Source organism: Harpegnathos saltator, unplaced genomic scaffold, assembly GCF_003227715.2.
Source record: "Harpegnathos saltator strain DR-91 unplaced genomic scaffold, Hsal_v8.6 scaffold604, whole genome shotgun sequence".
NCBI lineage: Eukaryota > Metazoa > Arthropoda > Insecta > Hymenoptera > Formicidae > Harpegnathos > Harpegnathos saltator.
The window spans coordinates 1267935-1293180 of record NW_020230432.1 but is presented as its reverse complement, the minus strand read 5'-3'; the positions used below and the strand labels follow the sequence as shown (position 1 = coordinate 1293180).

The following is a 25246-nucleotide window of genomic DNA, read 5'->3' as shown; positions in this document are numbered from 1 at the left end:
GATTTTACCACCGAGACCTGAAAGTGGATGTACTATTGTAGTTCCCCTCTCAAAATGGATGCAGATGGCGTCCTTTCCCAGTGCAGAAAGTCGGTGTCGCAGAAAATGTCGTATTGGCCGCTCTCAGGTTACTCTCTGGTATTACCTTGTCGGTGGTCGTATCACGACCTTAATTTTCTTTTTTTTATTAATTTGAAAATACAACAAATTAGGTACAAACCTATATGGTGACGATATTAATTCTTCGTTCGGAAGCGTGGATCTTTAAATTAACATGCAACATATTAGACTCTTTATTCCTTGTGTTATTATTAAACCCGTTATTTTGCGAAAAAATAACAGGTTTAGAACCTGTTGAATTCGTTATATTTGCGAGTAAATAAGAAGACAATTGAGAGATGATTAAACCGTTTTATTTCGCTTAGTTGTTGAATTTGATCTATTTATCATAAGCAAATAAAGTTAATATTTGAATTTTAAGGATTAGTTTAAAGATTTACAGAACTATACGATGTCTAGTGTAGTTAGACCTGTTATTTTTTTATCAGAAGTCTCCGCTATGAGCCGCCACTATCTTCCATAAAGAATCCAATCGTATAATTCAACGATTGGTCAAACATATTTCGAAATTCAACGGACTACATGTCGGTAGGAAAACAGGTAATAAGATAATTCAAAAAATTATTTTTATTGTAAATTATTTGATTTTAAGCATATTATGCTCATAATGTTGTTGTTATTTATTACTGTGGTATAAAAAATCATAAAAAAAATATCAATTTTCTAATTAAAAGTTTGTGGCTTTTACCCAGGCAGAAACAGAAAATCATTATGACATCAAAATGACGTCAAAATGATAAGGAAAACTCATTTTTCCATCATAATTCGATCATTTTCTCGTCATTTTGATGTTATCATGATCTGTTCTGCCTGAGTAACTGCAGTTATCTTGATTGATGATGTCAAAAAACGGAAAATATATGTTCAAAATTCTTGCAAAATGTGTCCAAATTGAAAGATATGTCCATAAAATGATGCTTGTGATTAGTTGAACAAATTTATGAAGAAATTTGCAAATCTGTTTTTTTTTACTTTAATAATCAATAAATAATAGTAAAATTAATACGAAAGGAAATGATATAGGCACAAATTAGACAGTATGTCATGTTGATTTTACGGATGCTTATCGATTATTAGAGCAAAGAATAGTTTTACAGAATATTGTACAGATCTGTTCATCGGTTACGAGTATTATTTTATGAAGACATACTTTTATTTCAACATATTTTGCAAAAGTTTTGAGCATGTATTCTCTCGCTGATATAAATCAAGATGGCCGCGAGGAAAATATCGGAGTCATAACGCGGTCAATCTTCGTCTATTCCTGTGTTTGCGTTTCGGCCATCAAAGATGGTGAACCCTGGTGAACATCAAATAGGAGTGTTTTTGCGCGACAAACACATCGCGATCGTTCACGGTTTCATAACAGAATATTGTTGGAGAATTTTCGCGGTCCAATGTACCTTTATTTGCCTGAGTTATCTCTCGTACGTCTGCATGGATAAGTACAATTCGATGTTCAAATATCTCGGACCGATTTGACTCTGTGACTCGTTCGATTCATTGTCGATACATAACCGTTTAATGTGCGCGTTTAGCTCCTCGATTTCTTTTAGTACACATACATTTTAGTGGAAAATAACCGCACCACGGCAGACTCCACGTACAATGGCAGATTCATTGCATAAAGATGGATATGAAGCATGTGAGTGATTATCTTTTTCCTCTTGACAGGAAAGAATTTGTCGGAAAAGATTTTTTTTGGCGCCTTATCGTGCAGTTGTCCGAAATTTGTTTATTTAAATCGCACTGTCTTCGTGTCTAACTTCAAATTGTCTCGAAACAAATTTGCAAATGTATATTTGTACTTTGTTTTGTTCTTTAATAACAACAACATTTTATGTTCAATTGCAAGGTAGTATTTGTTTTTCAACTATGTTTGATACATGTTTATATATGTGTATAATATATATGTGTATGTATATCTATATATTGTGTATTATATATCAGTTACCTTGAATTGTTGTTTCATGATTTGAATTTATTTGTTGAATTTATTTGTTGTTTCATGAAAACAGCAGGCTTGATGATGCATACTGGCAGTGGTAATATAGGCTCAGACAGTGATATGAAATTGGAGCCGTCCAGTCCTACGGAGAAGTACACTTTTTCTCGTTGTGGCAGTACAGGTTCAGTCAACACACCATCATCCTCTGCTCACAATACAGGTAAGCTCAGGCTTTGTGCATTAATAATCTGGACCATAACTACAACATATGATGTTTAGAGGATGAGGATAGCGATAATAAAAACTCAACCATCAGCTACAAAGAGCGCAGGAGAGAGGCTCATACTCAGGCTGAGCAGAAAAGGCGAGATGCTATCAAGAAAGGCTATGATTCCCTGCAGGACTTGGTCCCGACTTGCCAACATACTGATTCCTCAGGCTACAAGATCTCCAAGGCCACTGTACTTCAGAAGTCTATCGATTACATACAATTTCTGTTGCAACAGAAGAAGAGGCAGGAGGATGAGCGGAAGGCATTGAGGAAGGAAGTTGTTGGCCTGCGTATCATGTTGGCCAACTATGAACAGATTGTCAAAGCACATCAGACGCAGCCAGGTCACGCGGAAATGCGGATCTCAGACGAAATGAAGTTTCAAGTGGTAATTATATCTAGCATTTGTATCTTCTTTCCCCTTAATATTGCACTGTTAATTAATTTATAATATGCATTGTGTTGCAGTTCCAGGCAATAATGGAACGTCTCTTCCAATCGTTCAACAACATTTCCGTGGCCAATTTCGGGGAATTAACTGCTTACGTGTTCAGTTGGCTGGAAGAGCACTGTAAACCACAGGTAAAACCTTGTCTTTTAATTTTTCAGTTCTTTCTTTCCATTTCTTTTCTTTTAATTTTTTTCTCCTGATTCAATATGAAAGGAATACAGAGAAATATTCTCTTTTCCGTAATATAGCAGTGTTTCCTAATATATTTTTCTAATATTATATTTAATAACATTGAATATTTAAAATATTCGAAACGAAATGGAGAATATTACTCGTTGTTTTGTGCCCTTAAAGATTAATTTACCAGGATTTCTTAAGCATGAAGCAATGAGAAATTTTGGCTGAGTTTTAATTGTAGCAAAGAAATAATCATTTAACAAAAAGTATCGTGCAATATAAATCAATGTTGATGTATTTATAAAACATTGTTTTCAATAGATATTGATTAACATGTTTACGGTTGTTTCCTTAGACTCTACGCGATATAGTAATTTCCGTGCTACAACAGCTCAACATCAGTCAGATCAGCTAGTCGATTGAATCCATGAAGGAGATATGCGTCGCACAATGTCCCTAAAGGGTTTACTAAATCCATATACTGATGAAGAATATATGGCATGTTTCATATTCAAAGAAGTGATGCCAAGATTATGAAACAAAGCATATATTCCTTTCTATTTTCTTTCTATCTTACCATTAGCACAATCTTGGGACATAAGGAAAACATGCGAAAGATAAACCTGAGATAAAGTTCAAGAGTCCAAAGTCGAAAAACTCCAAATGAGAGACGTCAGTGATTCTCTTGCTATATTTTCTATGGTTTAAGTGGAAATGTGAACTTCAGTGAAATATCAGGATTCCATCGTATCGAGTAAACACATGTGATAGTTGTTTTACCATAATATTGGAATCGTCTATTGTTCGTTACGTAAGCATTGCTTACGCGTTCTATATCTAATGTATATAGAACACACCACTGTTTCTTTTGGTTATGTGATCTTTTCTGATCATGTTGGGATTAGTTTTTTCTGGTGGAATTTTGATTGACTACTAATTGTCTGACGCAACTCTGCATCATTTATTTATAAATATCTTCTCAAAATACTTCTCGAATTTAAATATCGTTCTAAATAGTTTCCCGTGAGCGTGGAAGAAGGTTCTTTGTTTCTATTAGTACTTTTTGCAATTCGTAACAATCCTGAAATTTCCAAACGTGACGAAAGTTTGAACGCATCATGTAATTCTCGACGGTGGTGGTCGGAACACTCGGGATACGATCAGATCTCTAAGATCAAGTCAGCGGATATTTAGACCAATCATACGCGAAGTTACCAGAGAAAAGAGACATGCACGTCGCGTGTATTACGGGTATATAATGGCATGGGAAATATAAATGAAAGTTTATTTTATATACATCTGCGAAAGAGTGAAAGAGAAAAAAGAGAGATTAAATATATTGATGCTCTCAACACGGCGTGTCCTCGGGTCGCCGATACCGATGTTAAATATTTTTGTCAAATCTTTTATTGCGCATATGTCGCCACGAACAAACAATGGCGGACAGTGTGTATGTATATGTGTAGAGAGATGTATCTGATTATGTACATAACAGATTTATATAACATATATTTACAATGAATGTGTACGACCAAACTCTCGAGTGTATATATCTTCAAAGTTATATCCCGTGTTATGACCTTTTTAGCCATGTCCGTTAGAAACATCCTGGTTCTTTTCTTCTCCTGAACAATATCTTCATCATCTACTTTTTATTATTCCAGCTTATCCTGCATTATAAGGTATAGGATGCACATTGTTCTCGCGATTGCGGTTATTGTTGCACTGCAAGGAGAGAGAAAGCTCTTATTTAAACCTTCTCAGACTCCGTTGGCATGCTCTCTCCTTGCGTAATGTCATTTAACGGTATCGCGTCTGATCTGCCTCGATTAAGATTGTCACACTCCCGTTGTTCATTCTGTTGACGCCGCCTCTTAAACCTGTTCTGCGGCCGGCAACACAAATCTCGGAAGATGCACACATAGCAGGTCAACAGTGCAGTCATCATCATCAAGCCGCCGATCGCGAGAATGACGACCAGCATGATGGAGATTAGATCGTCCATCTTATCACACTGCTTCAATACTGAGCGAACGCTGTAATAAAAATTAGTTGATAAATATCGTTTGAAATTATCAAAAAATATCTTTCAGGATCCGTCAAGAGTCAAGTCATGCGGAAAGCGACGATAGCAAAATATTTGTGTTTTCATTATTATGATATGTTTGTGTTTCTTGATTATTTTATTTGTCGAACGCGGAATATATTTAAAAATCCACAAATCGCACGATATAAAAGTATTTGTCTTTGTTTTAACAGATAATATTCTCTCGTGTTTTTTTAACAGCTGATCAAACTTGGCAGTGTGCAGTATTGCTAGTTTTGATATGTTATTTGTAGATAATTTTTTTTAAACATAAAATATATATATTTCTCTAGACAGAAGGATGTTTAATTCTTTGAGAATGTCCATACCGTTTATTTGAATTATCTCAATTTTTTAATACGATATTTTAATCTTTTTTAGCATATTTTCCCGACTTCATCCCTACGCCTACCAAACTCCAACGCCTACCAAAGTAATTCCTTGAGTTTCCTTGGGAATAGGAGATAGGATCTATAATTTTTAAAATAAGTGGATGGATAAGACAGACAGGTCAGTAGGTTCAATCTGAATATAAATTATTTTCGTTACATAGAAAATATTCTCATTTCGTTACACTGAAGCAGGCGAGTGCTAGCTTTTAGGTTCACCGTACGATCCGTATTATAGGATAATCCGATTTATTCGTTACGGATCACGTACTCAAAAGCTCACTCGCGCTGATAATGGAGACTTTAGTGCGGAAAGGTGAACGCGTAATATAAAAATAGAAAAGTCACGTGAAAATTGTATTTAACGGGATTAGTGTTTTCATGAAAATTCGTGTCCTGCACGTAGGCTGCGATGAAATAAAATTAATTTTAAACGGCAACCAACCAGAAAAATCGTCGCGCAATCTATTTTTATTGAATACAGCTACAAATTATTTGCCGATTATTTGCCGGAGCTATCGGTACTTCCTAATTAATTATTATTGATCCGGCCGTTCTCCCGACATTTATTCCTGCGTCAAACAGAATTTTTCATACATATAAAAATACCATCGCCCAATTTCTCCATTAATATGTAAATAAAAGAGCGCAGCATCTCGTTAAAAAAAGCAATCTGAAATGACGCAAAATTTTGCGTAACTCTCACTCAATATGTCGAGTTCTGCGATGTTGAAGCATCGAAAAACGTAACAACGTTTTATTCCATATTTTTTATATTTCTCTTTTTTTGCACACAGAATCATCTATTCCTCTTCCTCATCCTCTTCACCAATCATTGTAAGATATCCCCATGTGCGGTTCAATTTTCGCATCAAATCGTCAGCCGATTGATCGCAGTCGCCGAAGTTCTTACGTATTTTGGTAACACGTCACAGAAATGAATACGAGTAAGAAATAGGATGGCCGACGATGAAAATCGAGCAAAAGGGATTCCAAGGGAGCGAAAGTAATTCCATCGCTTACCTTCACTTGCTTCGACGTTCGACGCGTTCGCATCTTCTCCTTTTTTATGCGAACATGATGTCTCGTAAGGCGCGAGATATCTCCGCTCGATCGAGCGATTACCTGCGTCTGTACTCGCGAAGGCTTTCAATTTGGACGCATTTTCCTCGCTGCCGTCTTCGTTCGTACCAGTGACGGGGAAACATCGACGTACCGAAGCAAAAAACGAGGTAACCAATAAAACAACATTTTAATTCAAACGAATGCTACGGGAGATACTAATTGAATTTCGTTACATTCTTACCGAGACAAAGTTCTTAATCCCTTCAAAAGAAATATTATATGTTTGGACGCGTTTGCATTATTTCAAAGAGATGTACGTTTGTTTCTGCATAATGAATGAAAACGTATTCTCTTAGTGTTCTTTCAGAATATATCCTTCAACAAATATCATATTGCACGGTAAACGCAATGTATCAAATTTTAACGAACTGCTTCGACCGATGATTTATGATAAATTCGACGCGGTATATACAGCGAATTGTTACACAAATTGAATTTATTATAAGGCTGATCTCTTCTTAAAAGACGAATCTTAATTTACTCTCTTTTTTATCTTGTATTACAAAACTCGACATGGTTGAATCTCTCGGATTACCTGAAGCAACTTGTTTCTACTTTGCTCCTTTCTCGTGGGTGTCGGCTTGAGTGACAAGACGTGGAATATTAATTTACACGAATTTCGCGATTTACCTGATATAAAGGCAGTTATCCGAAAATTTATTTCCTGATTATTTATTGCAACGAGGTAACGTGAAGCGTTTTGAGAATGGGGAACGTTACACCTGACAATAGGCAACTGCTACTACTTGCTCGTCGAAGGGCGGTTGCATCGCATACAAAAGGCGGATTTCCGCTTGCTGGTCGATCTCTCGCGCGTGTTCCGAGTGTTATTGGTTTTATTCGCCGCTTCGTATCACGCCCGTCCACCGCTTTGGCGTGCTCTCGAACAAATAGAGGATTGTGACAGTTCGTTGTCACGTCAATAACACGTGCGCGCGCGCTTCCTGTCGCTTTACACGACTTCCGAATTAATTTAGCGTCGCGTATCGCACATTGGCTTCTCACCCCTGCGACGTTGTTCGTGCGAAAATTAACGAGGGGGCTGGTTATGTAATCACGACGCGAACGGAAAATAACAAAACGTGTTCGCGTGTGTTGATGTGCGCGCCTTTTTATAATTGACCCAGTAACCTTTGGTGAGAGAAGGGGGAAATACTTAACTCTCATTAACGGCCATCGTCCCACTTTCATTATATAAATTAAATAACGCGTTGTTTATCGCGAATAGAATGAAACTTTTGCGCACAAAACAACAGATGATCTTCCACCGAAAGATCCACACTGAACAATTGAAGTTCTTATTTTGTTCTCCTTGGGGAAACCTTCTTTCGTTTCCAGAGGAATTCTTGAAAAATTTTCATCATTGATTATTTTTATAAACTAAATTACATATGTATTAGTGATACAATTAGTTTTCAATTTTTATCAAATTTGCGTGCTTATAATATGTACATTCCGTGCTCTTTTAAATACAATTTTACTTAATATTATCTATATTTGTGCAGTAATTAATATTATAAAAGTGAAATACGATTTTTTATCCACAAGGATTAATAATGTCAAGAGTTGTATGATCTTTTTAACATTATTCCAAGGCTTTTTTGCGACATGAAATCTATTGTATTGTACAATACGACCAAGCTAAAATTCTTTATACGTTAACATATTCATAAATTATTTGCAATTCAATCGCGATATTTTTGAACAGTTTAACAACTAACTATTACCATACAAAAACACGCACGTATAACCGCTGGCAGGCTGGTAAAAGCCTTTTTGTATTCCCGGCGTATAGGAGTGTTTTCAGAAGCGTGGAGGATCAACATCCTTATTGCGTCATGACACGCGGCATTCTCTATATAGGGTATGTCGCATTTACGAGGGCTTCCGGCTCGTCATCCCCTCATATGAATCCTTCATCTCTCTTGCCGGAGCCGCGGAACTTCTCCGTAAATATCGACTTTTTCCAAAGACAATAAAAGCGACCTTAAAACAGCACGTGGGGCACGCACCCTCTGCCGTTCGTGACCGGGGGTCGTGCTACGCCCTTTTTTAGTAATAATGTATACACGTGGAAGTACTGATTTTGTCCGAATCGAAAACAATATCTTACCGACACAATTATTTTACGAGATCCCTTACGACGGAGGGGCTCTTTGTGCGCGATACTAACATATGCATGCTTACGGCGTATCTAATGCATAATGAATGAAACGAAACGCGAATGCGTGTAGTAGGTACTAAGAGAGAAGGAGAGAGGAAGTCAAATGGGGTACGAAGGAAGGTAATGGAAGTAGGATCTAGCGCGGAGGAAAACCGTGTGAATAGAAATTACACCGATCGTAGTCGCGCCGCGAGACGCGACGATAAAAAAAATTCAGCGATAGATCGCGAGATTACGTTGCGTAGGTGTGCAATTTATATATGCATTGTTTGTAACAAACGACCGCGTATCAATAATAACAATAAATCCGCAAAAAAAGAACGGGAACAACGACACATTCCGCGAGGAGAAGGGACAAAAAATGTGGAGTTTCCTCTTCGCTTTGCGTGTTAAGCCCTTTGCACAATGCCAGGCAACAGGCAATAAGAATAAAAATAGACCAATCACGATAGATTATACTTGTAATAGTCGATTGTGATTGGTCTATTTTTATTCTTATTGCTTGTTGACTGGCATTGTGCAAGGGGCCTTATCCTTACGCAGAAATAATATGATAATTCTCTCTATATTGTTCCGGTTTTAATATATTTATCGTCGAAACAAATACGCGTGGTAACACGGTTTTAACGCGAAATTCCTTATATATACTAAACGACATGCACGAGTGTGTGCTATCGAGTGAACACACTCATAGACGATACGTCGACTAGCGGTGAACACGTGAACGCTCGTGGCCGACAGTAGTACAAACATAAAATTAGGTTTACACTTGACGTTCGCTAGACGTTTCCATTTTTCGTGTTTCCCTCGCACATTTTATTAGTTTTTTGTTATTCCGCTTTATCCTCCTTCTCTCTATTGCTATTTGTCCCCTGGCGTTGTTTCGTCATCTTCTTTTATTATTACCTCGTTGATATTCTCGCGCGGCGTTCGCGACAGAGAATTTTCAACGTTTACGTTTACGTCGATATTAACCTGGTGACCCTCGCGAGATGTGTGAACGAACATATCGTGCGATAAATATCAGACGTAAACCTATCAATAGACACGCTCGGAACATTTCTCGCGATTTTACGTTGTATTCGCGGACATGCGGATATTTCCGCCGCATTGTTATCCCTGTATTTTTCTGCCGCGTTATATTTATCCATTGCGGAGATTGATGATGTTGGGGAAGTTGTTGCGCAGGGCACGGTATTCCGTGCCGTAACAACTTTACTTAACATCGAGGCAATGTGAGTACCCGCGGCCGCTACGGCTACACTTTTAATGCTTTCGGCATTGAAAATGAGGCACGTTTAAGGTAGCGGCTGACCTGCGCTGCAATTTCTATTCGAGAAAATTTCAGAGAGAGAGAGAGAGAAAGAGGGAGAGAACGATTACTTTCCACAGAATAACAATAGCATATAAATATAGATTATCTTTGCTGTAGATGTAAATATAAATATATAGATATAAATTTATATAAAATGTTTATATTTATAAATAAGTTTACCATCCGATAGCGGTGAACGACCGAATGTTTTTCATCTCACTTACACTATAGAGATACCGGAGGGCTTCCGTTGTTCTTCATCCCCTTTCAGCACGGTTCATGAACGCAGAATGTCCGATTCGCGCGCGTCATCGAGCTTCACCTCGCTCTCGTTCACCCCGGCAAATTGAATGCCGTCGTACTTTTGTTCCTCGACATCTCAAGCGCCTCCGCGTCGCGTTGATCCCGCATCAATCCGTGGCTATCTATTCCATTTTAATGTCGGTTTTAGAAACCGACTTGACTTGTCGGATAATCCTCATCGAGATAGTCCAATCACGGGGCAGATTCATGACGTGCATAGACTGCTCGCGGTGAAAACGCGAAATTCGGATGTGATCATCGGAAATATCTCAAATTTCCTCACAGTCATTTGATTTATCTTTAATGTCTCGCTTCTTGCCGAGGGCACTTAACGTCTTCGTCAATCGCGGTGCTTAAGTGGATCGATTCTCTCTTCGAACTCGTTGTCTTTTGCTTCACGGTCATCGTGCGTACACGAATGGCAAGATGAAGATCAGAGACAATTTGGCAATAAGCTGATAAATGTCAAAAACGTGTACAAGTGCGGAACGTGTACGTGTCGTGCGAACAATTAATACATTTCTATAAGTTATCGTCGCGACCTTCGTGCAATTTTGATGGATCACTTTGAGTCGTGTACGAATGACGCACTAATCGTCGTGTAGTGATAAACATAACGGAGAAAAGAGACTCGTATTATCCCGTTGCTCACAACACGAGAGTCGCGTGCAAACTGTGATAGAGAGCGGTCCATCGTGGCGCGCATCCTCACAAAGTACAGCTTTCCTCCTACCCTCCTATTCTCCCATCCTCGTCCCACTTCTTCCTACGTAACGTATAGGGGTCTTTGGCAAAGGAGTCGTTCTTCGTGATGCGAGAAATGTTTAAAGCGCTTCTTCTAGCTTCGCTCGATATAAATCAATCGTATTCGCACAGTTGCTTTCGCTGAAATACATCGCTCCTTTTCTTCTCTCGATGTCGTTTCAACCGTTCTTCCTCCTTTTCTTCCTCCAATGTCGTTTTAACCGTTTCTTCTAGAAGAAAAATTGTGTAAAAGTTAAATCGTGCAGAAGCCAAATTCCTTTTAAAACAGCAAACTAAATCGAAACTGTTCTTTCGACCTAAGATGCGATAAATTGTATGTACGAAGTTAATATGCAATATCCGCGATTCGCGCTTTTATGATGACAGATATATTTAAGAAAACCGCTCAACGCCCCTGTCGCAACCGCGAACCCTCGTGGAAAGAAATCTAATTGTACAAACGCAAAATTGTCGGCGTGATCAATTTATTTGTCGCCACTTGGAGCTTTCCTCCTTCGGGGTCTTCGATTAACCGTCGTCCTGTCGAAGTTGCCGAAACTTTCAGATTAGTTTTCTCCGCGGACGCGATAACACTGTTGCTCGCTCCACTCGCCACGCAATCGGAACGATTTTTATTTTTTCTTTTTTTCTTTTTTTTTTTAATCCTTCGGGCTTTCCTCGTGCGGGAGATCGTTTGTCTCTCGCTCAACGAAGCATGCCTCTCCTTCCTTTTCCTCGCAATTTTCAACCGAGTCAGACCTCCACGCGACGAGACGCAGCTTCTCCTCTGGGTGGAATTCTCAGTTAAGTGTCTCTGAAGGCAGCAGGGCCGAGATTAGGATTCGGTCCATGGTGACTGAGAATCAAGACAGGGGAAGGGAGGGATAGAACGGCAAAACGGTCGGCGATGTCTGAGTAACGACTCAGACTCCCTCGCCGGGGAAATGTATAAGGAAAATGAGAAAGGCATCTCGTAATTTGGAAGATCTCAATTTAGCGGAGAAATAAGATGGAGATTATATAACGTCGCGACTTAGAAAAGTCGTGTCGATCGAGTTGGGAAACGTGAAATTGAATGCGCGAGAATGCGCTCTTACAAACGCGTCCGGTCGCGAACGTCTCGATCTACTTTGAACTTTATTCGGCGACGCGACTCGCCCCTTCGCGTCGCTACTCTGTCGCGTTGAAACACCACGACAAATTTCGGCATTGTGTCGCGGGATGTGTTGTAACTAAGAGCATGAAAATACGCAGGAGATGCCGAATTATACATCTCGAACAAGTCGGACAAATTGCCGAACAAGCGTGTTTATTAGAGCTCGTCTATGCGCCGAGCAACTGCGAGCCTACGCTGTACACAACGTACTCCCATAATACACTTCATCAGTTTGTGTCCGACGCAGGAAGCGTGTAAATTGCGTCGCCATACGCGCATTGTAGGTCGCAAATTATTAACGAGGACCGCGGTGGACGTGTGACGAATTCCAAGGACCGCCGTCTCGCAACAGGATCACGTATGTGTATATATATAAATATATATATATATATACATACATATATATATATATATATATATATATAGCGCGTCCCACATAAGTAGAAAAAATGTCTTCCTCGGACTCACTCCGTCTATTACGAAGGATCGAATAAATTTCTGGGCGCGACCCGCAAGTCTCATGCCGAATCACAAAAGCTCAGTGAACATGCCGTTTTAATTGCTCGCAAGCTTTATCCTTCGGTAACGAGGAGGCGGAGGAGAAAAAGAAGAACAAAATGATGATTAAGAAGTAGATTCGCGAGTCTTTAGGTCTATATGGTATTCGCGCGCGCGCGCGTCCGGAAATCACGTGAAAATTAAATTAACAACTGCTTGGCGTGCGGGAAATTGCTTTCGCATAATGACGCGAGCTGTTAATCGTGTGTCCTTCTTGTTCTCCTCCTACTCTATTCCTCTTTCGCCTCTCGTCTCGCCGTTCCTTCCGTTTTCTCTTCGCGATCCAGATGCAGCACACGCGCGCTCCTAATTCTCCTCTCGCGCCGTAATATCTTGGGGTAAATCAAACGACTCTTCGAAGAACGCCCAGTCGAGCACGGCCTGATTTGAGTAACATTATTCTCTCGATTATGGTAAAAATTCTCTCGTCGATGCGTACAAATGAAATTGGAGTCGCGGAGAAAGAAGCGCTGTGCTCTTAATTGCGATGACGCGACGTCATCTTCTTATTCTCTACCGGGCTAGTCCAATACACACTGAGCTTCTTCGTTGTTTGTCAAGACACAATGTACCAAAGACTAAAAGATCGTTTAGATTACAGAATGTTCGCCTAAGTATCGTCTTTTAAGACGGACTAAGAGCCTCCTTTAGAATATTGTTGAACTCCATCAGTTCTTTTCTCAGTTTCTGCATGTCCGTTTCCTCGATTTTCTTCTCTAGCTGTCGGAAGTAGCGTTGCACCAGTTGTGACATAATTTCCGCGAAGTATTCGTCCTTATCTTCCTGCAGGTCCTCCTGTAAGATTAGACGAATTAAGACTTTGCCCATTCGTTAGAAATAGTTGGGGATTTTAACGGGATTTTCATCATATTGTTTCATAAGCGCAAGAATTTACTCTTTGTATATTTTACTGTTAATTGTTAAACGTTTTAACTATTATTACTTGCTGAAAACACTCGATCCGCAATGTATTTATGCGTTCGATGAAAACGTACGCGTCACGTACGCTTCCATGTTGGTCAGTTTACGATGGAAATCCTATAATCGATATTTAGCTTGATAACAAAATTATTCAATATTAAATCAACATTGAAGCTCGGCATACTGACGATGTAGCAACAATTTATAAAGTCCCATCGTGCTCGCTTGCCGGGCGGTGGCTTAAGCAGTACTTTTATGTACTCGATCACCGGTTTCAAACCCGTGAATATCGAGAAGATGCTAAACGGCGGCGGAAGCGTCGTCGTGAGCATGAAATCGACGTAGGCCTGATAAAATAGAAAAAGAAACGTATCAATCATGTTTCTGACGCCATTTTAATTGCAAGATCTTCGATTTGATGCTATGTTATTTTAACTTTAAAAAAGAGCGTAATTAACGATTGTTGAAGGAACTGACCTCTGTTCGACCAAAGATCCATTCCATGTTGACGTTATCGGTCACTCGGGTGAAGGTGTTCGACATACACGCGATCAGCATGTTCAAAACGACCACCACGGAGATAAATTGGAAACCTGAAAAATGGAAGGAATATCATTAAAATGAGAGAAAAGGGGAGAGAGACAGAGATCGTTTTATCATCTGTCAAATCTTTGACGAATTCATCGCCGGAGAGATGATGCGCTTACCCGCGAAAGCGAGGTAACCGATAAGCTCGGTGAAGCTATGATGATTGATTATCGTCTCCGTTTCTCTTTCACCGGGAAGATTTTCGATCACCACATCGGCACTTTCTACCGGGCTCATGCAGAAAATCGCCCAGAAAAGAGTCTTCAAAGTGGATTTGAAGCTCACGAAGGAATTTTCCTGTTCGATTTTCATCTTTGTCTCGTAATCGGTCTGCACCATTCCGTCGTAGTACTGATACAATTTGCAGAGTCCTGAAAAAAATTATACGCAATATTACTTTTGCAAAACAAGAAAGTTTTGTCGATACTTCGCCCGAAAGCTATTATTGAATCTTAATTATAATTATAATATCTATTATCATATCATAATCATCACATTGAGTATCATATATATGTATATTACTTATAATAATTTATAAATATTGTTAGGACGATGCAAGAAATATTTTCGAATCTGAAGGAACTCTTAATGGGACTCAACGCGTGTCACGTGTCTTACCAATCGTGTAAGCCGCGATGATGATACCGAATATCGCGAGGAAGTGACCGACGTCTCTGATCATTTTGAACAGAGACAGTTGCAGAGGTCCCAGATCGTAGTCTAATTGACAGATAAACAACAGCTTGAAAAACGCCATGATCGTCGCGAGACAAAAGATCCCTTCCGCTATCAGTGTCGGATCGTACTTGTACCAGTATTTTCTCTCCAAGTCACGCTGACCGTTTATCTTGACGTCCAACGCGGCGACTATCCAGAAGAGAAACGTCAGAACGAACAGCAGGAGCATAACAAGCTCGTACCTGTGTCGTAGCATGATACACAACGATACACACGATACACAACGTGAATTATTCGTGGTAAGTAACGCTGTCACGAACTGTAACGACCGATCAAATGCAAATTAGGATCTCACCAATTTCTACGTGTCCTGAAACACCTGGCCGGCCCGTCCACGATGCACAGTCGAATGAGCGCGATTATATATGACACGACGTAAATGACGAGGATCCATTCGAATCCTGAGGAGACAAGCTGACTTGAATTATCGGATTCTAATTCGTCGGGAGAGGGGAAGGGAGGAATGAATGAGAAGCGCTCACCGGTATTGGGCGGTCCGCGAAGCTGCTCGGTCTTGTCGCTGTGCGACTGCAGGAACACGAACGTAAGGAATATCAAATAATTTGCCACCGAAGAGAGGAATTTGTTCACTGGGATTTCGAAGAATTTGGCTCGCTTCGAGTTTGGCGCGACCATCATGACGAATGCTATAAACGGTAGCATACCGACCTGCGGGATCACCGACAAGCACTTCAGCCACATGCTGCGAACCTTCCATTCGTGCCAGCTGCCGATCCACGTGCTCTCGACCAACTAAAAGGAGACAACGCGCAAGCTTGTTTTTTGCGGAAATCACCATAGTCTTTGCGATATTAATTTAACAGACGATTAATTCTGTGTATGATAAGAGCTGAAGATTACGCAAGTCTGTGAAGAGAGAAACATATTATTTTTCGAGACACGAAAGTACTGAATCATAAATGTGATCGGTTACAGATCAGCTCTAATATTTATTTCATTTCATACGATCATATAATCCATCCATCATATGATCCATTTGATTTTTCTCAAGAGTGTTTTATCGTTATACCTGCTGTACGTTCGGGTGAGCCACGAAGGTTTTTTGCTCATAATCCAAAGCTAACAGGAGTCGCGGGTACACGAAGCTGGAGGCACGACCGAAACCGACGTTTCGTTTTAAGATACACTCGACCTCATCGACTTTACGAGCGCATCCGATCAAGTCTGTAGCGAATTGAGACACCTCCTTTATCGCAAAACAGTGAGCCGTTAGTCTACTTGCTCCTCTTATCGCTAATAATCAACTAGGAACGATTTTGCAATGGCGGTCGCCGTGTGGTTTTCGTGAACAGCAAGATCTCACTAACTTTGGACAGCGCTTTATAGTCGGGATAAAATTCTTTATCGAACGTCGCTTCCCTGCTAAGCTCGGCGGATAATTCGAAAGCCTTCAGAATCGGATCTTCCTCGGTTTGACAAATATAGGCCGGGTTCGATACCGCTCTGTACATAAACAATCGCATTTTCTCCATGGTCAGGATATCGCCCTTTTCCCTTTCCGGTCTGCGACGATGCAACAAGAAAATGGACACAAATTTCTCGACCATAGCGTCTTAAACCGCAACTTGATTATCATTGACGATTAAAAAAAAATCTTCGACAAGTGTTCGAGAGCTTCGTCTATGAATTTTTGAAAAAGAAATTTTTCTTTCATTCAACATTAAGTGAGTGACATCTAATTTCTTTTTCAAATTGCTAAGTATATTAACCCTTTAACGCCCGACTTTTTTATAAGTATTTTAAAAATAAAATTTGAGTTTTTTGAACTGAGACTATAAGTAGCGATAACCAAAAGAAAATATCAGAATTTTATATCTACGAAAAACTACCTTTCCAATGTAAAGTAATGTAAAGTAAAATATAAAGTAATAGTCTACTTTTGAACGAATAAATTTGTATTTTTTTGTAAATATAACGATAAAAATGATAAATATGGACACACTCAGAGATGGTTATCCAGATGGAAAAACTGTAAAACAATTACACGGAAAATCAGCACCAATCGTTTACTTCTGAATAAATGAGTACATCAAGTTTCCGCTTTCCGTTTGTTGCTTTCATTAGTTTGGTTCTTTTATCGTTCGTTTTTTGTTTATTGGTAAATATGACTTGGATCCTAAAAGCATATACGAAATGAGCAACCTATACAGAGAAAAATGAAGGGTAATCTATACGACATAACTCTGATAGACAGCTTGACATTTTTCAGCTGAAACTTTACTATATTTGTGAGTGAAGTTTATCATTCAGAGCGTCAAGCTTACTATTTCAGAAGAATATCTTATAGATCACCATTTAGATAGTCAATCGTCTCTTCATTTTTCGCCGCATAAAAAACCAGATTTCACGAAAATAGATTGATTTCTTGATTTTCGTGTCCACCATATTGGATTCGCCATTTTGAATTTCCGTATTCTTTTAATTTCACATTTTGCATTTGAGAAAGCTTCCAAATGTATAAAATTATAACAGATACTAATCTATTCATTTATAGTGCACTTCTAGATGTCAGTAATAATGCTAACTATGTCTACTTGGAATTTGACAAAACATATTATTGAAACTGAGCTAAAAACAGACTAAACGAATCTACATACAATCTATATACCATTTTTTAGAAGAAGAATTTATCTTTACAGTGGTGGAAAGAAAACGAAAATATCTCCTTTTTTGATTAAGTTATGGATTCTTACATGCGTTTCTGGTAACTATAGTTATCAGTAGGCGTTAAAGGGTTAAAAGCTCTCAAGTATTACTTTGGAAGGATACGTTTCGTATTCGTCGCGTGAGCGTCGTCGTACTTGCACGTTTCTTCGCAATTGCAGCTAGGAGGATGAGGCTTATATAGGATGTGACGTCGGAATCTGAGCATATCAATCATCTCGAAGTGTCCATATTGCGCCGCGACGGCGAGAGGGGTTGTATCATCTGGGAAATCGGGGCTGTGAGTGATGCCGGCGTATTCGAAGCCGGGCGTCAATTCATTCAGCTTGTCCAGTATCATCATGGTGACCCGTATTTGATTATTCCTGATTGCGTGTAGATGCGCATCGCCCGGATCGATTTCCGGCAGAGACAAGAGGTACTCCACCATCGGTATATTTCTCTCGTTCACGGCGATATTGAGCGCGCTAACACCCTGAAAATGAAACGTTGAATTAGTGACACGCGAGTGACACGAGGAGTTCGCGTTAAAGAAGTGAATCGCGAAGAAGAGTGTTGCAGCTCGACAGCAGCGTAATCAGCTTTCGTGGCGACTGGAAAATCAAGCTAAGATATTTCAAGGGACGAGAGAAACGAGTCTCCAAAGACTACGCACGGTCTTACACATATTTCTCAACGCCTCCGAGACGGAGTTAAAGCACTGAAGAAAGTTCTCGCGTCGGAGGATTGCGCGTTGCGCATGAAGAGTCGAGAGTTGCGCCAACTGGGACACGGGATATTAATACGGAGCGTATCTTACATTAGCGAGGAATGCTGAGGAATTTTTTAGCGAACCTTAAAGGAATTGTCGATCGTGTCATTTGGAATTCATATTGGAATTTTACGACAGCTGTACGATACCTGCACCTCTCCAGGGAGATGTGGGCGATCTTGGATTATGTAACACGAGGTTCCTAGCACTTTCCTATCATTCCATCTCTCTCGTGCACCACGTGAGTGAAGACAAAACGAGAAGACAGCTATTCGGTCGGGAAGATAACGCGTTGGTCGAATTGAAAAATTCTTAGACTTTTCCGGAATGTTCTCTTTCTCCGTCGAGAGACGGGACCGTGCGGGATCTCTTCTTCTTTCTCCTTCTTTTCCTTATTCGGAGGAGTGAGAGGAGAAGAGAGAAAGAAAGAGAAAGAGGGAGGGAGGGAGGGAGGGGAGGGAGGGAGGGAGGGAGAGAGAGAGAGAGAGAGAGAGAGAGAGAGAGAGAATGAATTCGACTTTCGGAGCACTATCGGCTCCCTTTTTTTTCGGTCGTGTCCCTCTTTGTAGGAAGAATAGGACGACGACGTTTGTCGCCCATCTGCGGCGCGTTTACAGAGGCGGGCCCCGACAATGGACCGGCACTATTGTTGCCGTCGGCACCAGTCACAATATTCCGTGATATTCTGGCTTTTCGACCGGACCCCCGGAGCATTCGTGTACATCCACACGCCGCGCACGACAATAACACCTCGTGATATATGTTCGGTAAAAAGCCCTTCTCTCCCCCTTCCTCTCTCTTTCTCTCTCCCTCTCTCTCTCTTTCTCTCTCTCTCTCTCTCTCTTCTCCTTCTCTTTCTCTCTCGACGAAGTCCCTTGACAATCGGCAGCTGTCGCCCTTAACGTCTCGCATGACTCGCCCTGATTTTCCGCCCAACTAGCTATCTATTTGTCGTTCGAGAATTTCGCTTTTTTTTCTCTTTTTACTTGCGGTGAGCACGTTGCGAAATAGCGGCGCGAATGCTGACTCAACGCTTTCGCCGCTAACAAGCATCGACCCCGAGTGTAAAGGGCAACTGTCGACTTTCGATCTCTCGTATAAATTACACACGTCGATATCGAACTTTTATTACAGTTTCGAATTTCTTCGGGATCTATCGAATTCCGTTGAATCGTTCGGAAATTTAATTAGCGACGGGAATGACAGGCAGGTTATTTGGCAGCGAGCGCGTAAGGTGTTTAATGAATGAGCAACGCAAGGATGCGTCATCATCGGCGGCGGGTCGCGTCCCAGAAGGCGCACGGTGAAGCGTGGAGGAGCTCGCGCGACGGCGAGTGCATTCCCGTATGGAATTTACAGCGGGCCAGGTCATTTGAATAATTTTTATCGGGCCTCGGCTGAAACCATTGTCTTGTAAAAAGACGGTCTGAAATATGGCCGGAGATACACGGAGGCAAGCAGCTTCTTCTTCTTTCTCTATGCCTTCCTCCTTCGCTCTTCTTTTCTCTTTCTCTTTCTTTCTTCCTTCCTTTCTCTCTCTCTCTCTCTTTCTCTCTCTCTCTTTCTCTCTCTCTCTCTCTCTCTCTCTTTTTCTATCTACTCGTGTGCGCCGCATCGGCATTTCGGTCTCAAAGTCAAACGAGGGTTTGGCTGCTTTTCGGGAACCTCGAAAGGGAAGAGGACACCGCGAGCTAACGAAGAAGACGGTTACAACTACGGGAGAGCCGGCCGAGAGTGGATGCAGGGAGTGGAGGGAGCGGGACATTCCACGGGGGGTACGTGTTCCAGCACGGGGTGAAGATCTGAGATAACTGGACTTTGCGTCGCCCTCATTCTCTCTCCGGCTCCTTCTCCCCGGTTGTGCTCGTTTCGTTCTGCCGTTTCTTACGCGAGATAAATCGCGAGCGGGTTCACTGGGACACATTAAAACGTTTCTCAATTCGCATCGGAGGACGCATTAATGCTTTACACGTCGGGAGTTACGCAACGTCACCCGTTAGCCCATCTGCAGCTCGAGGGCAAAGAAAGTTCGAAAGGTCTGAAATTTATAACTTGACGATGAGACAGACACTCGATTTTTCGGCATGAGGAAACGTGTATCGAAAACATCGAATGTTCGTAAAATATTCATGCGCGTAAAAAAATGTTTGATTTTCTTTTTTTCAACCGGAGCTTCCGCTACGACCGAGCTCACCGCGTCAAATTATAAATTTGGTCAGTTTTTCCCTTTTCCTTCCAGCCTGCAGATACAATCTATTGAATCTATTGGATCACAGTACCGCGCTTGTCTCTCGCCATGTCTGCGCACCCTATCTTCTGCGACTCCCCTTTGCCCCTCGACGAGAACACCTAAAAACACAGCGCGAGCCTAAGAATAGCGTGGCGTCTCTCACATAAATCATCAGCCGCGATTTCAAAGGAAGGGTTGACAAAAGTGACGCGGACACCGAGAAGGTGGGAGCGTATCTTCTTTCGACCTGCTGTCGCTGCCGTTGCTGCCGCCTCTGCTCTGCTCGTGATTTCGGTGAATCCACGTAAGTAGTGGTGCGGGCTCTTACGGTTAAATCACGGGGAGCCGGCGCGATGGAAGATAAATTCGGGAATCTTTACGAGCTGTTTAAGGGTCCACTTTAAAGCGCACCGTTCGCGCGACTGCGAGTCGTCCGATGAATCAGATAGGAAACGGACGAATCCACCGGACGCGGTGACGTATGGAAAATGCATTTCGTCGCGGTGTAATTTAGCGTTCCTGGATCGCTAATGGCGCACGTCATCGTCGTCGGCGTTGTCGCGATTATCCGACGTGAAATCGTAAATTGAAAAGTTAATTTATATGCTAGCCGGCGCCCGTCGTTATCGTCGTCGTCGTTGTCGTTTCGTCGGAAACACCGCAATTAATTCGACGTTAATTGCGGACTGCGAAATGGATTTACGCGCTTTCCGCCTGGCGCGAACAATTTTTCTACTTTCTCTCTTCTCTTCCCTTGGCTGCTCGGGTACGATAAACTCTGTATCTTGCTTCCTTTAATGTTATAAATATTTCGCGTCACGTTCCTCGCGAGATCGCGCGCGGAAGGTTTTATGATCTTGTGATTTTACATAATACTTACTTGAAAATTTATGACGTTAATATTGAAATCTGGATGCTCGTTCAGGAATAATCGCACTTCGGTGATATTTCCGTCGGCAACGATTTCGAAGAATTTTTTCTCGAGTTCTTGCAACAGCGGAAATGTCACGCTGGGATACTGTAATAAAAATAACCTTTTAGTACACCTCGAGATAGAGTGCGTCGGATATCATATTTTCAATTTCTGACGCGGTTACTCCGCGTGCAGAGTGTAATCCCGCCGATGTACTCTTTGTGGAAAAAGGACTTACGTCTTCGAGTTCGTCCTCCGTTCCAGCTATCGCGTTGTTATCCGCCATCGCGTGTGACAGCTCGATTGCAAACGATCGTCTTCACGAACGTTAAACAAAATGAGTTCTCTGTTTGAGATATGCATCAGACATCTCGGTAAGTCGAGGCGTTTAGTCGCGCGATCCTTCGAGACAATCTTAAAGAAACGAATCGAAGATACTTTTTACGTCAAATCTATTTTGTTTCGATCTATTGGCGCGGCATAGAAGTGAAGTTGCCTCCGTGAAAGTTTTGATTTAAGTGACTTGTGGAACTTTTATACGACAGCTGATTTCGTTTATTCGAGGTCTTCAACTTGTCAACTTATTTTCAACTAATTTTCATTCTTCCGAAGTAGATAATCCTGCAATCCATTTTTAAGCAGTAGTGGATCTCGTTTATTTAAACTTGTTAACTCGTCATAATTTTAATTGATTCATCTAAGTAAGTGGCGTCTATAATAGGGAGGAAAAATAAGACGCGGCGCGTTCTTCGTTTAATGATGTAATTTAATTTTCGGGCGGAGGTAAATATATACATAATTTATAATTTGTTTGTGCGTTCTACATACAAATAATATAATAATAATAATAATAATAATAATAATTGAAATAATAATATAATTACTACAATATAATAATACATTATAATAATATAATAATATATAATATAGATCTTGAGGATAACTTAGGCGTCAGAAAGATAGTTCTTACATTATTAAAATAATTAATTCTTGTCGCGTCGATTGTAAACGACGTCGTCAGAATCGTGACACGATGACAGTGATGCGATATGATCTAACATTACTATACAGCGAAAAGATATCCGAGATAGTTGCTGTCACGACCGATAGCGACAGGTGTGTATCCGTGAAGTTGGCTCGTTTCGGCTGCACTTCCTGCATCTCGATTCTTTCATCTTTCTCTCTCGATGCTTAGATCTCAAACATGCGCTTCTCTCATTTAAAGCGCTAAAGAGAGCAGCTAAACAGATAGACCTCATAGTTTTAGGTATGTGTGTAACGTTAAATACATACATATATATAATGCATACAAAAAATGTGTTAATGGACGAAGAAAACGCAGTAGGTTACGTACACTTCTCTCGTCGCGTTAGACGACGAGGGAGAAGAACCGAAAGAACGTGGACTATATACAATAATCTCCATTTCGTGAAAGCTCGTTGAACGGATCTGTATCTGAAATTTATCGGGCCGACATCGAGAGAGCGCGCAACGCGAACAGCTTGATTCACAATACGAGTGAGTAATTACGAGGAAAAATATTAATTTGATCTCGCGTTGTGTTCTTCAAGATTCTCCAAGAGTAAACATAAGTCTCTTTCTCCGCTTCGTCGCACTTCATACTGCTTTGCGATACTGCTTTACGTTGTAGTTCGAGAATTTCGTAAACTCGCGGAAGAATTTAACAGCGCGCGCGTGCGATTAATCTTGAAATTTAGAAGTGAAAGTTTCCCTTACGTAATCTAAGCGACGGCGGATATGTAACACAAACGATGTAATTTAAAAACGACAGAGACGACACTTCGACAAGAAAGAGTCGGTAATAATATTACATTATTATAGAATATTATTCCATGTGTTTTTCAGAACACAACGCGATCTCTTCAGGCACTTTGGGCACGGACTCATCGCACGAGACGTGGTTCGCGAGCGCTTTCGTGAGGAACAGAAAAAAAGAGACGTTTATATTGTACACTACAGTACACATAACGAGAGAAAAGCTCCGATTCTCCCTCAAGCGTTTTCACCCTCCATTGTTCCTCCGCCGTCCTACTAGTCAATTATACTACACGTTACACTCGGTGAACACGGATGGGTCACTGGCCAACTGATGTCTCTCGTCTACGACGATGTTTCTCTTCCGCGCGTTCAGTTCTATGACCTTCATGATTCAGGCGTCCACCGTTTTCGGCAACACGCGCGCAATCACTGTGTGGGCTCACGACGCAACATAAGAAAGAAACTTATGAGAGCTTCGATGCAAGTTATCTCGGCGATTAATCAGCACTAAAGTCTCGACGCTCCGGCGTCAGGAAGAAAGTAGTCCTCGGTACGCGAACACTCGAGCCTGTGTCTTGGAGGATCCATTCGGCACTTGGTCACAACACTCGTTCGCTGCCCTCACCTCGCCTTACCTTGCCGACCGCGAGATTTCAGTCGTACAACATCTTCGACGGCAGCACGTAGCTGGAGAGCGAGTAGAGCAACGATGCGTACCAGTGGACGCCGTCCTGCGTCGGGATCGTCGTCGAGCTGGAGGTTTGGTTCAACGAGATCCCAATCGCGGCGTGCTGCCTTACTTCGGGATACCGTGGAGCCTCGGTTGGCCTCTGCACGAAGAAGGACACCATGCTATGCCAGATCCTCAGAGGCAGGAAGGCGTAATGTGCCACCGACTGGCTGTCGACCACGGCGTAGCAAGACGCCACCACGTCGTTCACCAGCAGCGTACCCTCCGTCGTCAGCGGAGCGAATACGCCCTCCTCGAGGACCAGCTTCGCCTCCACTACGGTATCCCATCGTAGATCGCTCTTCACTTGGCCCTCCACCTGGTCCTCCAACTTGCTCGTCGTGCTGGCGCTCACGAGAATCCTGTCACCTGCTTGTACCTTGGCGGCGAACACGGACGCTCGATCCTCCACCGGCACCAGATGCGCCGGTGTCAAAGTGAGCACCCGGCCAGACTCGGTCGTCAGACGGATGAACTGCCTCCTCTCGAACGGCGAACGGTCCAGGAAGGCGATCACTTCGCTGTACACGACGTTCCCATAAGAATCGAGGGCGGCGATGCGCTCACCGAGCTGCACTTCCTCCAGCCTCTTTGTAGCGCCATCTTCTGTTCTCACCAGACTCTTACCGGGGAAACAGCCGCCGGCCTTGCCTATTGAGGACGCGTCTGAAAGCAGAAGATGGAAGAGGTGAGAAAAAGCTCTTGCAGCGATGCAGCTCGAAGTCGAAGACTCGCGAAGGTAAGACTAATATTCGTTAATGCCTCTTGCATGCTTCTTCAATTCTAAATATCATAGAAGAGAAATGCGAGGCGAAACGTTGAAGTGTATTGTGAGGAATTGTGATATTTTCATCATATTTTATTATATTTCGTAATTCCCCCATAATTATAAATGGTGGCACTAAGGAAAAACAAAACAGAGACGTGTACAAATTTGAGGAACATTTTCAACTTTCGTTTTCGCTTCTTCTAGGTGTTTGATGCGATTTATTTTCTCCGCTTGCGACAGTATAATGCAGAGTGGCAGTCGCAGGTATCGCCATTTCGGGGGCGCGCTCTCGCCTCGGCACCGATTAACGCTTAAGCCGATTAACGCAATCGCGG

General features: G+C 41.5%; 4 protein-coding genes across 5 annotated transcripts in view; 1 reads left to right on the top strand and 3 right to left on the bottom strand.

The window, feature by feature from the left end:
* Positions 1–1320: 1320 nt before the first annotated feature.
* bigmax (helix-loop-helix-leucine zipper transcription factor bigmax) lies at positions 1321–4531 on the top strand. Of its 2 annotated transcripts, none has more exons than XM_011141346.3 (5): positions 1321–1765; positions 2142–2288; positions 2348–2727; positions 2808–2921; positions 3323–4531. In XM_011141346.3, the coding sequence occupies exons 1-5, from the start codon at positions 1729–1731 to the stop codon at positions 3380–3382; spliced, it is 738 nt and encodes a 245-aa protein (XP_011139648.1). In that variant the 5' UTR covers positions 1321–1728; the 3' UTR covers positions 3383–4531. The 2 variants fall into 2 exon arrangements, with proteins under 2 accessions (XP_011139648.1, XP_011139647.1); XM_011141345.3 differs by having other exon boundaries at positions 2139–2288.
* Positions 4532–4648: 117 nt separating this feature from the next.
* On the bottom strand, positions 4649–15223 carry LOC105183310 (short transient receptor potential channel 5). The gene is made up of 6 exons (XM_025304395.1): positions 14935–15223; positions 14436–14687; positions 14206–14321; positions 13836–14075; positions 13439–13602; positions 4649–5003 (listed from the first exon to the last, which is right to left on the bottom strand). Exons 1-6 carry the CDS (start codon positions 15221–15223, stop codon positions 4718–4720), a joined length of 1347 nt encoding a protein of 448 aa, XP_025160180.1. The 3' UTR covers positions 4649–4717.
* Positions 15224–15345: 122 nt separating this feature from the next.
* On the bottom strand, positions 15346–21919 carry LOC105183332 (short transient receptor potential channel 4). The gene is made up of 7 exons (XM_019841455.1): positions 21872–21919; positions 21601–21738; positions 17832–18214; positions 16383–16578; positions 16085–16261; positions 15537–15807; positions 15346–15455 (listed from the first exon to the last, which is right to left on the bottom strand). Exons 1-7 carry the CDS (start codon positions 21917–21919, stop codon positions 15346–15348), a joined length of 1323 nt encoding a protein of 440 aa, XP_019697014.1.
* A 652-nt stretch (positions 21920–22571) lies between these two features.
* Positions 22572–25246, bottom strand: part of hh (hedgehog signaling protein) — a 44139-nt gene continuing 41464 nt past the window's right edge. The window contains exon 3 of the mRNA XM_011141343.3: positions 22572–24808. Coding sequence (XP_011139645.1) covers positions 24066–24808 — 743 coding nt within the window. The 3' untranslated portion in view covers positions 22572–24065. The remainder of the gene's footprint in view (positions 24809–25246) is intronic.